Here is a 14177-nt window from a genome sequence, read left to right as displayed (position 1 = left end):
TCTATCAGTTAAAATAAACCCACCATAAAAATTATAGACCCTTAATTTCTTTGTAAGCAGGCAAACTTACAAAATCAGCAGGGGATCAAATACTTATTCCCTCACTGTATATTTCACAACTGTTTGAGCTGTAATAAGGCCCAATAACAACATTAGTAAAACAGTTAGAGTTTTTTTGCTTCATTGACTTTGGTTGGAGGTTATCTGTTATCTAAAGCGTGCCAAAGTTCCAAAGAGCAACAATCCTCGCCAGCTGGTTTTAAAGTTCACTTCTAAGCAGGAAACCGGGAGCAGTCGCGATCTTCTGACCGAGGCCGGAAAGAACACCTATTCTTTTTGTGTTAACCTATTTCTCCTGTGTTTACAAAAACAATAGCTCATGCTGCTTGGACTTGTGGGACGCTGTCTATCCCTCGGGCGTTGTCTTTCCCAGTGAGTCTCCTTTATGAAAACAACACAGTTTTTGTCTGATCGGGGCTTTCCAGCTCAACTCAGTTCTGCTGTATTCCAGCGTACACGCCATAAGAAAGCGAGCCGTTGCTGTGAGTTAAAAATGTTACAGATGAACGGTTTCAGAGACATGATAAAGAGTTTTCCGTAAAACGACTGAAGGTGTATAGTTTGGCTGAAGAGATGCAGTTTTAGTGTTGCAGTGAGATTTTGTGTGTGTTTTTCGTCGTCTGAAGAAGATGGAGTGAATATGTAAGTCTTTAGTGTTGTGAGTGTGTTTGTAGTGTTGGGTCAGGAGGGGAATGTGTGTCGGGTCAGTCTGCGCTGGGCAGAGCTCCAGTGCAATGCTCTGTCAGTCACCACTCCCCAATACTGCCCGAGACACACACACTCCCACAAACACACACATTCAAATTAACAGAGGAGACAACGTGTATATGTCTCTTGTTGCCAATGTAGAAATGTTGAAATTCATCTGTTACTTTGTGGAAGAGCCAAAATATGACCGATGTCCATGATAGATAAACAGGTTGTGTATTTGTAACATTTTTTTCAAATCTCTTTTTAACTTTCAATGTTTATAAGAATTCAAACTAAATGTTGGCCGACCTTACAAGAATAAGTATGATTTGTGGCAACCACAAAACAACCCTCCGGTTTCTGTCGTGTGGCTTTTTATCAGAACGCAGCTTCACTGCACGTTCTGGTAATAATACAGTTATGTGATGCCTACATAAACATTTGTTCCTTAAGCAAAACATTAAGCAGCTGGTACGGACCGGTGCTAAAGCTGTGAATTTCTGAAGGGTAGACTTGCAACTCGCAGTCCTGAATGTGCTGGTGATGTTTAGTCTTCATTCAGACGTGTTTTGTCTGCACTGTGTTTCAGAAAACCCTGAGAGCGATGCTGGTCTACACCCCCTGTCACTCCATGACAGAGCGGACTCGACTGCAGCAGCTACTGCGGCCCGTAGTAGAAACCATAATGGTGAAATGTGCCGATGCTAACAGGTAGCACTCAGACTGAATGTACTGCCAGCCCCCTAGTGGACATGCACTGTACCAACACAGATTAACAATGCCTCATGTCGAAGTAAAAGTTTGTTTAAAACTTCCTTGTTCTAAACGTTCCTTACACATTCCTTGTTTTGTGAACAATTTGTTAGAGAAAAGAATTTGCCCACCTGACAGTTATTAATATTACATTATGGAAGCAGAGGTATGGTGAATACTGTTTTTGCTGACTGTACAGTTTGTGTTTTCTAGCCGTACGAGTCAGCTGTCTGTGTCCACTCTACTGGAGCTGTGTAAGGGTCAGATGGGTGAACTCGCTGTGGGCAGAGAAATCCTTAAAGCAGGTACAACTCCCACACATTTTTACATAAAGATGAAAATTCTGTCATTATTTTCTCACCCTCCTATCATCGCACGCCTGTATGACTTTCTCTACATATACTAGGTTCCCACCCTAACTCGTAGTATATGAAGTTAGCAGTATTTTCATGCTTAAGTACACAGCACGCAAGCAAAATAAAGCACAACCCTTATATAACATTATTACATGGCTCTCTGGAATACTTGATTCTGATTGTCCAATCGTGACATTCCAAGGTCTGATATTTCCTGATAACAATGGCTCAAGACTAATAACGCGATCAACTAGGTACCGCGAGTCAACATGACCCGTACAGTTTAACATTACACAAAAAATGAAAACTAATATGAGATTTTATTTACAAACGATTAAACCAATTTTGCATGTTCATTTCGTTTGAACTTTGTGTCTTGGCTTAAGGTGGAAGGTCAGCGGAAGGTCTGCATTTGTTACAAATGAGCTAATAAAGGAATTCAAAACTATATTTTGTGTCCAAGGGCTGTTCAACGATTCATCACGATTAATCGCATCCAGAATAAAAGTTTGCGTTTACATAATAGTGTATACGTCTGTGCACTGCACATATTTATTTTGTATTTATAAACACATACACACATATTTGGGAAATATTATGTGTAAACAAACTTTTATTTTGGATGCGATTATTCGCGATTAATCGTTTAACAGTCCAACATTTTTTTTTTACTTACAGTATTTAACATAAACTCCTTTAGTGTGTTACAAGAGCCTTCACGTCAGGTCCTGATCGCCCTGACGGAGTTTATACGGCAATGACAGTAGCAGAAAGCACATGAGGGTGGGTGAATGATGACAGACCTATCAAACGTGTTTAACGTGACTGAATTTGTCTCAGGTTCTATTGGAATTAGTGGAGTGGATTATGTGCTGAACTGTATCTTGGGCTCTAAAACGGAGGCCAGTAACTGGCAGGCGCTGCTGGGTAGACTGTGTCTGATCGACAGGCTTTTACTGGAGTTTCCTGCTGAATTCTACCCTCATATCGTGTCAGGTGGAGATTGCAACCAGGCCCAAAATGTTGTGGAAAGGTACAGAGATATATCATAACATTCCAGCTTCCAGTTCTGGTCATAAGTTTTGCTGCTGAAACGTCACTAAAGTTTAGATTTTGAAAGATTTTAAACATTTGATGTTTCAGGTACCAAAAGTTGCTGCCTCTTCTCCGTTTCGCGCTGCAGTCCATCGATAACTCTCACTCCATGGTGGGCAAGCTTTCCCGCCGCATCTTCCTGAGCGCCGCACGCATGGTGACTCGCGTGCCGCACATCTTTGTTAAGCTACTGGACATGCTCAACGTCACCAGCTCCACTCATTATGCCCGCATGCGTCGTCGTCTCTTGGCCATCGCTGAGGAGATGGACATCATTGACGCCATCCACATGGGTGTGGAAGAGCTCCAGAGTGGGAGCAGTTTGCATTCGGATGCCTTCCTGGAACCCACAGCCCCCCATAACTCCCCGTGCACTACTGAAAGAAACTCTCCCACCCACGGCCTGCAGCAGACCTCTGCCAAGGTGCCGTGTCCAGGTCAAGCCGGTTCAAATCCTGTGAACGACGTGACTGAGAGACTCTCGAACATCGTCACAAGCTCCGTCGAATTTCCAAAGCCCCCTGTTCAGGCCCGTAACAGACCCCGGAGTCAATGTTTGAATTCCCCATCATCCAGTCAACCTCCTGGCCTTCCCTCGGTGTCCACGGCCTCCGCCTTCCCTCCGGACAGCCCCAAAGCCCTGCCACATAACTTCATGGCCAGCAAACTCGCCCAGTCCTCTCCGGGTACCCAACGTAAGTCGCTTCTGCAGAAGGGAGCGGGAGGAGCTGGGTGTAGCGCTAAGGACCCGGAGAAGATGCCCACACCTCAGTTTACCCAAGCTCGGCCCCTGCCCTCGAATCAGATCCACTGGCCCAAACCGTCTCGACCCACTACAAAATCTGAGGGAGCTAAAGCTTTAAGTACCGTCTCAAAGAGCAACATGAGACTGGACCTTCAGGAGGATCCGGGCCGCTGCAGAGTGTCTGCTTTTATCCCCAGCGAGGATGCTGTCTTCACTCCGGTGGAGGAGAAATTCTGCTGTCTTGACGCTTCGGCCGAGCTCAATTCCAGCATGGAGGACCTGTTAGAAGCCTCCATGCCCGCCGCGGATGGCACGGTCACCTTCCAGTCGGAAGTGGCCGTGTTGTCGACAGAGCAAGTAAACACCAACGATGACGCGTACAGCGAGGATGTGACCCAGAACAAGAAGTGCAAGGAGAAGATGGAAGCGGAAGAGGAGGAGGCCCTGGCTGTTGTCATGGCGATGTCGGAGTCACAGGATGCTCTGCCTGTTATCCCGCAGTTGCAGGTGGATAAAGGAGAGGACGTGATCATTATTCAGGTGGATGTAAGGTCACGCCTCTGATGACTGCAGACTAATAACATACATACGCTTGGATTTTTGAAGAGAGAGTTGTTAAACATGTTTATCTGTTTTCACCTTTTGCTCTGGTCCTGGATAGACGCCAGAGACTCTTCCTGGTCATACCAAAGCAAAGCAGCCGTATAAGGAGGGTGTGGAGTGGCTGAAGGGTCAGCAGATTGGCCTGGGTGCCTTCTCTTCATGTTATCAGGCTCAGGATGTTGGAACTGGAACTCTAATGGCTGTTAAACAGGTAACCTTCATTATAAAAATATACATCATTGAAATCATCTGAATATACATCACTGAAATCATCTGAAACGACTATCAAGTGTCTTTTTAAACATGCTGAGACTTTCTCTGGATGCTGAGTGGTCATTTTCTCCAGTCACAAACAACAGGCAGGAGTGTGTCATGAGCTAATGTTGCTCAAATTAATATTCCTCCTTGATAAATTAATAAATAACAGATGGCATGTGTTTGTTCTAACCGTGCTCATTGTTGTGTATAAATAACACGCAGTGTAATACGTATGGGAAAGTTCAATTGTGAGTACATATGATACGCCAGAGTTTGCGTGCACCTTGGTGGAGAGCAGCCATTTTGAAACGTTAATGAAGAGGAAACACTGAAATCATTCAAATAATAGCGTTAGGTTTAGGGTTTAGGTACAATAGGACAAATTGCTGTTTAATATGCACGCGAGCTAAAATTGGCATGTCATATGCAAGCAAAAATAGGCGTATTGTATGCACGCAGAATGAATCTGGTGTACGTATTACAAGATATTGCAACAGTGCGTGTTATTATACGCAACTGATGAGAATTGGTTCGTTTGTTAGTAAATGACTGTAACGGAAGCGTTGTTTGGTTGTGTTTTATTTAGTCGTTTCATTGCAGTGAAGAGCTTTCAGTAAGTACAAGAAAGGCAGCGCTCTGCCAAACATTGCCGCTCAGACCTAATTTGCCTCCCTAACTAAAGATTACGAAACACACAAACAAGTGTCATTGTGTTACAGTACAAGGGGATTGAAATAAGCCACATTTCCTGCAAACAAAAACACAGGCAACATTACACATTTTGATGAGTTCATCGCAGATTTTGGGGGGGGTGACCGATGAGTTCATCGCAGATTTTGGGGGGGGTGACCGATGAGTTCATCGCAGATTTTGGGGGGATGACATATGAGTTCATCTCAGATTTGTAAAGTCCTTTTTAAAAGAGACAATGAGATGAGAGCAACACCTCTATTTGTGAACGTTTTCTCCTCTTTCCTTGCTCTTCATTATGTAGGGTTGACTGTGAGGCCGTGAGTCATTCATACAGGATTCCAGTCTGACAAAAAAACATATAGTGTAAATACTTTGCATGTAAATAAAAACACAACGTTTTAAACATACTGCATAACTATGGCAACCTGGTTTAACATTTATATGTGACACCTGTGTATCACTGTGCTGCACCCATAGAGGTCGACTTTGAACCTGGTGTCAGTGTTTTTAATTATATTTATATTAAAGATGTTTTTTGAACCCTCAGGTGACGTATGTTAGGAACACCTCTTCAGAGCAGGAGGAGGTGGTGGAGGCCCTGCGGGAGGAGATTCGGATGATGGGTCTCCTCAACCACCCAAACATCATCCGAATGCTCGGGGCAACCTGCGAGAAGAACAACTACAACCTGTTTGTGGAGTGGATGGCAGGCGAGTTCTCTTTTAGTGCGAAAAACAAGACTATTGTATTGTAATCTTTTTTAAATTTCCACTTTCTACGTTCTTTCCTGACTTAGAATGTCCTAAATTCCTATGTATTTCTCAGGTGGCTCTGTATCTCATCTGTTAAATAAGTATGGTGCCTTTAAAGAGGCCGTGATCATCAACTACACAGACCAGCTCCTGCGAGGTCTCGCTTACCTCCACGAGAACCAGATCATCCACCGCGACATCAAGGGTGAGTGTACAGACCCGTCACAAAATCCCAAGATGCATCGCTGTCAAATCAATCTTGTTGCAGTAACATTTCAGGTGGAATAATGTGTTTTATTGGTAGCTGTGTGTTTCTGCTTGGCGTCTTGTCCTCTTGTCTTACAGTTGTCTGTTTTTGTCTGGTGTAGGTGCTAATCTGCTGATTGACAGCACAGGCCAGAGGTTACGCATCGCTGATTTCGGGGCAGCGGCTCGTCTGGCTTTTAAAGGCACAGGTGCGGGCGAGTTTCAGGGACAGCTGCTGGGAACCATCGCCTTCATGGCTCCTGAGGTGAGGCTGAGAAGAACACATTTAAACCGTTCTGGTTGCATTTTGTGCTACCATAAATGGAAGTTGAATTTCTTACTGTCGTCACGGTATCCATGTTTTTATTTATCCACGTGTTGTGAAGTGAAACCTTTCTTAACTCTTTAAACTGCGAATGTTCTCGAACAAAGCGCTGGTCGAGTCTGGTGACCTCTCCATGTGGCGTTTGGAGTTATGCGGCCGGTCAGGAAAACGGGACAAAGTGGATTTAGATCTCTCAGTAACTTGAAATGAAAGTAAATTGTGGTTCCTTTGAGGCGGTCACAATGGACTGGCCCCTTAATTCCTTGTTGTCATTGTGGGCCAAACTCTGTTTAATTGGGAATGAGTTCAGCTGGCTCTGCCTCCTCCAGCAGCGCATTCATCACTCAAACCTCTTCAACAATCAACAAGCCTGCTTTTGTCTGGAGACGTCTCTCTTTCTCTTCGCCTCTTATTTACCAGCCTTACCAGCGAAGGCTAAAGTAGAGTGCGAGCCTGCTAACTTCTGGAGCTTTTCTTAAACTAGTCCCATTAACTGAACCCAACTAAACCGCTGCTGTCAAGGGATTTTTGTGTCCATGTTTAAATAAAACTGATGTGTTTTTCTCCAGAGGGTTGGATTTACTGTCCCTTTAAATGTTACATGTACTTTATTTACTGTAGGTATCTAGGTTATGCGTCTTTTTTTAAATCAAACATTTTAGATAAATGAAAATAAAATGCTTGATAAGCTCTGGTTTTTAACAAAATTCCCATAATTACATATTTTATTTTGTTTTGTTTTAAAGAAAAAGAATGAGTAGGAGACACTAAACCTTTGACCAATAGTGTATATATCTGAAAGTCCCAGTGAACCGGAAGTTGCGATCGTTTTTACTTCCGTATTTTGAAGCATTTCCGAGTGAAATGGAATTTCGAATGAATAAAATAGTGGGCGTGGCTTTCGTCTTTCTCTGTGATTTGATTGGATGTATAAAAACAGCTGTTGCATTTTGAAATGAAACTGGCAGCAGACTGACAGTTGAAGGGGAGGAGTTAACGGAAGCCCCGCCCAGGCCGTCTAACACACGTCATCTAAGATGGATAGTCGTTACAGGGCGGAAGTGCATTTTGAGATTTTTACTGAAGATTATGAGGGCACATGAATTTTAAAAAGAGAATGACCCACATTGCTAAGCTATTTTTGCAATATTTCATGAAAAAATAGGCGTTGTCATTTTTCATTTCACTGGGACTTAAAGTAAAAAACATTAACCTTTACAAATGTATTGCTTGACGTTTTCTGAATGACAGAAAACATTAATTTTGTTTGTCTGAACATCAAAACTACTTTTGTATGCAAAGAAAAATTTGTTTCGAATGAAAATTGAGAGTGTTCCTGTGGCTCAGTGGTTAGAGCATGGCACTAGCAATGCCAAGGTCATGGGTTCGATCCCAGGGGATTCAGAAACAAATGTATAATACAATGCAATGTGAGTCATTTTGGATAAAAGCTTCTGCCAAATGCATAAATGTAAATGTCAAATGATATTGGTACAATTATGAAATAATTGAATAAAATGGTCTGTGTATAGAGCGCTCTCTAGTGACTGGTTTGTGTATTTGCACTCACATGCACTCATCAGATCCATGGATCCAGTCGTTCACAGTGGGATATTCTAGCTGTAGTGGTGATGATGTTGTGACCCAAAGCGCAGCATAGAAACTCGATGGGACCACTATGGTTACTGTTTTACCTGCTCTGTGTTAAATGATGTGTGTGGTGTGTGTTTCAGGTGTTGAGAGGGCAGCAGTACGGTCGTAGCTGTGATGTCTGGAGCGTTGGCTGTGCTATCATTGAGATGTCCTGTGCTAAACCTCCCTGGAACGCTGAGAAACACTCCAACCACCTGGCACTCATATTCAAGGTAAGCGTTGTGTGTGAATGTGTGTGCTCCTCCTGTTATGTTTGGGGTACTTTTTTTTCAAGCTTCTGAAAATAATCCAAATTCTATTTCAATCCCTGAGTCTTGAAAGACAAGACATTTACAGCCACGGAAAAAATAAGAGACCATTCCTAAAGGCAGAATAGGTGATCCTGTCCAGAAACCTTTTTTGTCATGCTGGTTGGAGATCTTTTTACATCCTGATAGCAATCAATAAGTAAAGTGGTCCAATGATATTTTTATAATTATATATCGTCTGTGTAAGGCATAGGAACAAAAGAACAAAAGCAATGATAGGTCGTGTGTACATGTGTTGCTTTTCCACACTGGGAGCAGCTGCGGGAGTCCAAGGTTTCAAAGATGATGCCATGGTAACTTCTGGACAGGTAGGTACATGTTATGATTCGATTTCGATGGGTTTTGATTATGTTGCATAGTTTGTGGACCTTTATGTATTAGCTCAACGACATCGTTACCCAGCGTCTAACGGAACTATGCTGCATCTAATCCCGTTTTAAAGATGTTGTTTACGTTAGCGGTTTTCGCTATTGTAGTAACGTTATTTACTTTGTGCTGTAACGTGTTCTCAATGGTGAGTGAGACATGATTTTATTGGAATTGACCCAAGCGCTTCTGGTTTGTGCGTGTTCATGTGTTTTGGAGGAGGCGTGGCTTTGGACGGTGATTCGCATGGTGATCATGATTTCAGTGCTAGCAGGCTAAAGTTAGCATCTTACCAAATCACCCATTCCACCTTTAATCATCATTTCTTAATGTATCGTGGTCATTACAGACCAGTGTCTCTTGAATTTTAACAAAATCAAACCTCAGGAGTGACGAAGTCATCCAACCGCAATGTGAAAGACTGACAGCATGACAAGACAAATGAAAACGGATCAAAATCAAGGTTATCACATAAAAAAGTCTTTGAACTTTTCCAAAAATACACATAGAAATATGACTGTTGCATTGCTTAAAAGTAAATATAAACTTTTTTTGCAGTATTTGAGGTCTTTTCTGTTATTTTCACCTCTTTCTCCAGTTTTCATCTTCTGCAAATAAATGCAAATAGAATAGAAAATAGAAACTATTTTTATTTGAGATCTGGTGAAATATTGTTAGTAATTCAAAGTAGGGCTGTCACGATTATGAAATTTGATTGACGATTAATTGTCTAATAAATCATTGTGATTATGGCGATTAATTGACTGTTTTAGGGCTTTGGCGATTATGACGATTAATTGTCTGTTTTTGAGCTTTGACATTTAATTCTCATTCATTTTTGATTCAGCGATTGAAACGGCCATATTGTTCTGAATACAAGACTATGTTTTTTTCTTGGAAATACATCGGAAAAAAATGGGTCATCATATATTTAAGGTTTAGGCTTTTACCTGTCAATAATACAACCACCACATACTTGTAAATGAAGTAAATTGATCAGGAGTGAATTGAAGCCACCATTAAAATACTATCAGTCATAGAAAAGCTTCTAGTCTGTTTTTTTCTCACTTGCAAGACTACAGTAAAATTTTAATTGTGTGTTAATGAAATTTTGGTAGACTGGTTTTCACACTGAGATTTGCTTAAATAATATTAAATTGTACTGCAGGTAATTTGTATATGTTTTAGTCTTTTTTTAAGTGATTGTGTTGTGGTGGTACATTTTACAAGTATAACCATGCTTTAATTACAATATATACACTAAAATGTGCAGATGCACTACAGCTCCCCCTAGTGTCCTCTATAGAGATGTGCGATAATTGCGATGATCCGAAATCATCGCAATGAGGTCAAACAATCGAGATGAGACGATTATTTAATCATCGTGACAGCCCTAATTCAAAGAATGAAGCAAAAATGACTTTGCAATCAATTGTACACAAAATATTTGCAAATCAAAAAGTAATAGTTAGTTCTAATATTTTTTTAACATTAGGTAGGTAAAGTCTGAGCATAAAAAGCAAATAATTTAGAGTGACATATATTGAAACACTTGTGGGGTTATGATAAAACCCAACAACACATGTAATCATTGCTCAAAGTTGCACATAACAGGAAGGTTCAGGGTAGGTGTGATGATCCCGGCTAAAAATCGTTCTTTGTCAGGAAAAAGAAATGCTAAAACAATTAAGAAAATCAAAAATATGAAGTTTTATAGATGATTATTTTCTGTGTAATGTAGAGCAGGATCAAAATGACCATTTTCACTTAAAATGTGGAGCCAAAATACATGACTTCACACTTTATTCTTTTATTTTTTACAAATGTGGGTGACTTTGCATACAACTGATACGCATTGTGTTTTAAGAGGAATGTCTGAATAACGGTCAGGCTCGAACTGTATCTTCCTTCTTTCAAAACAACCACATTACAAAGAAGCGTTTTTACTCGCTGCCTAAAATACACTGAAACGACACACTAGCTCTCTATTGCCCATCCGTAATGATTTATTTCTGTATCGGTTACAGATGAATTAGGATTTTGTTAAATCTATCATTGTTTTTTAAAAAGAACTCTCTGATCTCTCTCCTGTCTCAGATTGCCAGTGCCACCACAGCCCCCAGTATCCCACCTCACGTGTCTCCAGGTCTGCGGGACGTCACCCTGAGATGCCTCGAGCTGCAGCCCTCCGACCGGCCGCCCTCCAGAGACCTACTGAAGCACCCAGTCTTCCGCCACAGCTGGTAGATCTCACCTGGAGCAGCCACACGTCAAAAACTACTGACGGTCGAGTCTGACCTGTGCCTTGTACTGCTGTCATGTGTCTCTTTCTCTCACAGATGTTAATCCGACCCGTGCATGCTCTCGTTATGCCTAAGTGCCATGTCTCTGTTTTCCTGCTGATGAGCGTGTGAAATGAGAGAAAAGGGTTTGTTACGGTGGCTCATCTGTTAAATCCACTCACACTGAACGCGTCGAGCGTCACGCTTCCTTTTATACCTTGAATGTGTCGTGCAGAAACGAAACTCTACTAGTTGAACTAGCTCAAGGCTGAATGTGAATGCTTGCGACGATGATATATTTGCCTTTTTAAACCTGTATAAATGTCTGGTTTTAACCGTTTAAGCTCACATGGGAACCTGGTTTTCTCGATTTCTACGTTGAAAAGTCACGTCTCACTGGAACATTAACGTTGATATATTTGCTTTCTGTTTGGTGCTGTTCTGTTCACTTTCATGGCTGTTTGTAAATGTTTCGATTCAACATTTAAGGACCAGTCAGGACGTGTTATAAAGGTTTGGTGACCTGGAGATGTTTAGTTTACTTCCAGGTATTATAAGTACATGCTGTTAAACATTTCGGTGGAGGGATCGTATTTTAGCTTATGTATTTGTTGCCCTTAAATGTTCAGAAATGGCAGGTGTATGAACTCTAGCTCTTCAAGCGTTTTCGCGATTTAGATTCTGCCAAAATCCAGATGTGGAAACAAATAGAAATCAAGTGATCAATTTAATAGGGCTTTCATCATGAGGACTTTCAAATGTGACAAAATATTATGTTTTAGAAATGATTTTATTTAATGCAAAACCTTCTACTTTATGTGGAATTCAAGCTTGAAGAGCTAAAGTGTAAATAAATGTCGGTAGCTAAATCTGTTTTTTTTAACCACGCTCTTCATAAATGCGTGTTTTTTGTTTCCGAATCGGGTGTATCTTCCTGTCATTTGACTTTTTCTATGTCTTTACGAAAGCTTTAAAGTTATGCACTCTGTCTTTTTATATACTGGAACGTTTCAGTTAAAATGGTAAATCTAATCAGTATTACTTGAGTCTTTTTCTTCTTTTTTTCTCAATCAGCTTTTTGGTCGCTGTATATTTGTATTGGACGCCTCTTGTTTGTTATTTCACAGGCTTATTGATTTGGGCTGAATGAACTCATGTCAAATGATGCTGTTTCTTGTCTTTTGGTACTTTTTGATGTGAAGATCGTCTATTGCTGTTTTATTCCAGTCTTTTCTACCTCAGGTGTCCTATAGATTTTTCTTCTACCAAAGTTCACTTTCTCAATATATATATATATATATATATATAGAAATAATTATATATATAGAAATATATTCTTTTATTATAATTTTTTATGTCTTTCTCTTTTTTTTCTGAAAGATCTCCAGGGCTTAAGGGCTAACTTATATTAGCACCTTTTACTGTGCAAATAAATCTCTGGGTTCAGCTAAAGAGAGGTGAATTGGCTAAAGCTGTATCTTTTAATCTTGTGTAGCTTTTGTCAAAATGTTTTAATAGGTTTTTACCCCATTTCAAGCATTTTATAATGAGATCTACCTATTTTGGTCTTTATAGCAAATAAAACGTATAGTAAATGACTTTCTTGTTCCCTGGTCTTTCTGTGTTTCTTGTTCCATTGGTACATCTGCAGATTACTATAGAAACGTAAGGCCAGGTGTGTGTTGGAGCTCCAGGAACTGAGGTTGACACCTCTGCTGTAGTGTGTAAATAAATAAGGACATTTTCAGATAAAGTGCTCCTATCAGGAAACATTTCGTTTTAAACCTTAATGCAGATGTTTAATTTATCAGAGAATTGAAATGAATTGCACTGCCATTTGATCATTTGCGGCACATAATTGGTTACTTGCACAAACGCTGTATGTACTGCTTTCAACATTTTCAAATGTTTACTCGTCTTAGTGTGTCACAGAGGCAGAGTCTGTCCCCAGTAGCTATTCGATTATTATTGTTATTTAATTTCAGTCTAATTATTTAATGATATTTGCAAATATTTCTGTAATAAAACATAACATAACATTAAATTGTTTAGTTTTCAAGATGATCCATGAAGTGTAATTCGCTCATTTTTAATCAGTTTTAAAACAAATCACAAATCATGCAGTGAACTTGGAAATGAAAGAGTTCATCATAACCTTAGTTTACTATTAACATCAGCCAGGTTTTCATCAGTCACACACATGTGCAGACAACCTACAACTTGAAGTAACCTTGCACAATCTGTTATCGTCAGAGAATAAGTTGCCATAGTTATGGAACGAAGAAGTACTTGGAGTTAAGTGAACTTTTACCCAAAAGGCAAAACCATGCACAAACCGAATCCAGATCCTGTCAATAAAAGAAACACACCACTGTTGCAGACACTCCGTCACCTTGGAATTATAAGGTTCTGTCTGCATTCTGAACAGTTTTGAGATAAGCTTCAAAGTGCATTCCATTTGAACCCATTTCAGGCCTTAGTTAAATTATAAGAATTAAGTAGCTTTTATAAAAATGCCTTAGTAAAAACTTTGCTAGTGTGTATCTTGAGACAAAACAATAGCACTGACATGTTTTAGGATTTGTCATTGCAAGTTATTTTCAGTTAAGACAGCTCAAACTTGCATTTTAGTCTGGGACTAGGCTTAAGCCTTGTTTGTGAAACCGGGCATATGATTCCAAGGCGATGACTGTCAAAACCTTAAACTGACTAAAATATGAAGTCATTTTTCTAGGATGCAGCTTAGATTTGTAATGTGAAAAAAATCTCTTTAAAAAGTAATGGCATTTGATATTTATTTCACAGTCATTTTTACGTTAAATTAAACGTTAGACATATGAGAAACAAAACTACACATTTTTCAACGTGCTCAATCTCAGAAACATAAATGCATCGTTTTTGTACCTCATGTAGGTCTATAATATTATGTAACCCACTAAGCTGCCTCCATTACCTTGTGTTTTCCTCCTATATTAATTATTGTTTTTATACA

The 14177-nt window shown here is 40.2% G+C and overlaps 1 protein-coding gene and 1 non-coding gene across 3 annotated transcripts in view; both read left to right on the top strand.

Moving 5' to 3' along the window:
• Nucleotides 1–12783, top strand: part of map3k1 (mitogen-activated protein kinase kinase kinase 1, E3 ubiquitin protein ligase) — a 49334-nt gene extending 36551 nt beyond the window's left edge. The window contains exons 11-20 of one of the 2 annotated variants that reach the window (XM_057320826.1): nucleotides 1340–1461; nucleotides 1717–1808; nucleotides 2700–2892; nucleotides 3003–4239; nucleotides 4361–4513; nucleotides 5801–5963; nucleotides 6079–6210; nucleotides 6374–6516; nucleotides 8310–8441; nucleotides 11001–12783. In XM_057320826.1, coding sequence (XP_057176809.1) covers nucleotides 1340–1461; nucleotides 1717–1808; nucleotides 2700–2892; nucleotides 3003–4239; nucleotides 4361–4513; nucleotides 5801–5963; nucleotides 6079–6210; nucleotides 6374–6516; nucleotides 8310–8441; nucleotides 11001–11150 — 2517 coding nt within the window. In that variant the 3' untranslated portion in view covers nucleotides 11151–12783. Of the gene's footprint in view, nucleotides 1–1339; nucleotides 1462–1716; nucleotides 1809–2699; nucleotides 2893–3002; nucleotides 4246–4360; nucleotides 4514–5800; nucleotides 5964–6078; nucleotides 6211–6373; nucleotides 6517–8309; nucleotides 8442–11000 lie in introns of both variants that reach the window. The other variant, XM_057320824.1, reaches the window with a different exon arrangement.
• Nucleotides 7909–7986, top strand: trnaa-agc (transfer RNA alanine (anticodon AGC)). Its single transcript has one exon. It is a non-coding gene; the product is annotated as a tRNA-Ala (tRNA).
• Nucleotides 12784–14177: the final 1394 nt, after the last annotated feature.

This window comes from Triplophysa rosa, linkage group LG22 (assembly GCF_024868665.1).
Source record: "Triplophysa rosa linkage group LG22, Trosa_1v2, whole genome shotgun sequence".
In the NCBI taxonomy this organism is placed as follows: domain Eukaryota; kingdom Metazoa; phylum Chordata; class Actinopteri; order Cypriniformes; family Nemacheilidae; genus Triplophysa; species Triplophysa rosa.
The sequence above is the reverse complement of the archived record's forward strand: the minus strand, read 5'-3'. Positions and strand labels throughout refer to the sequence as shown.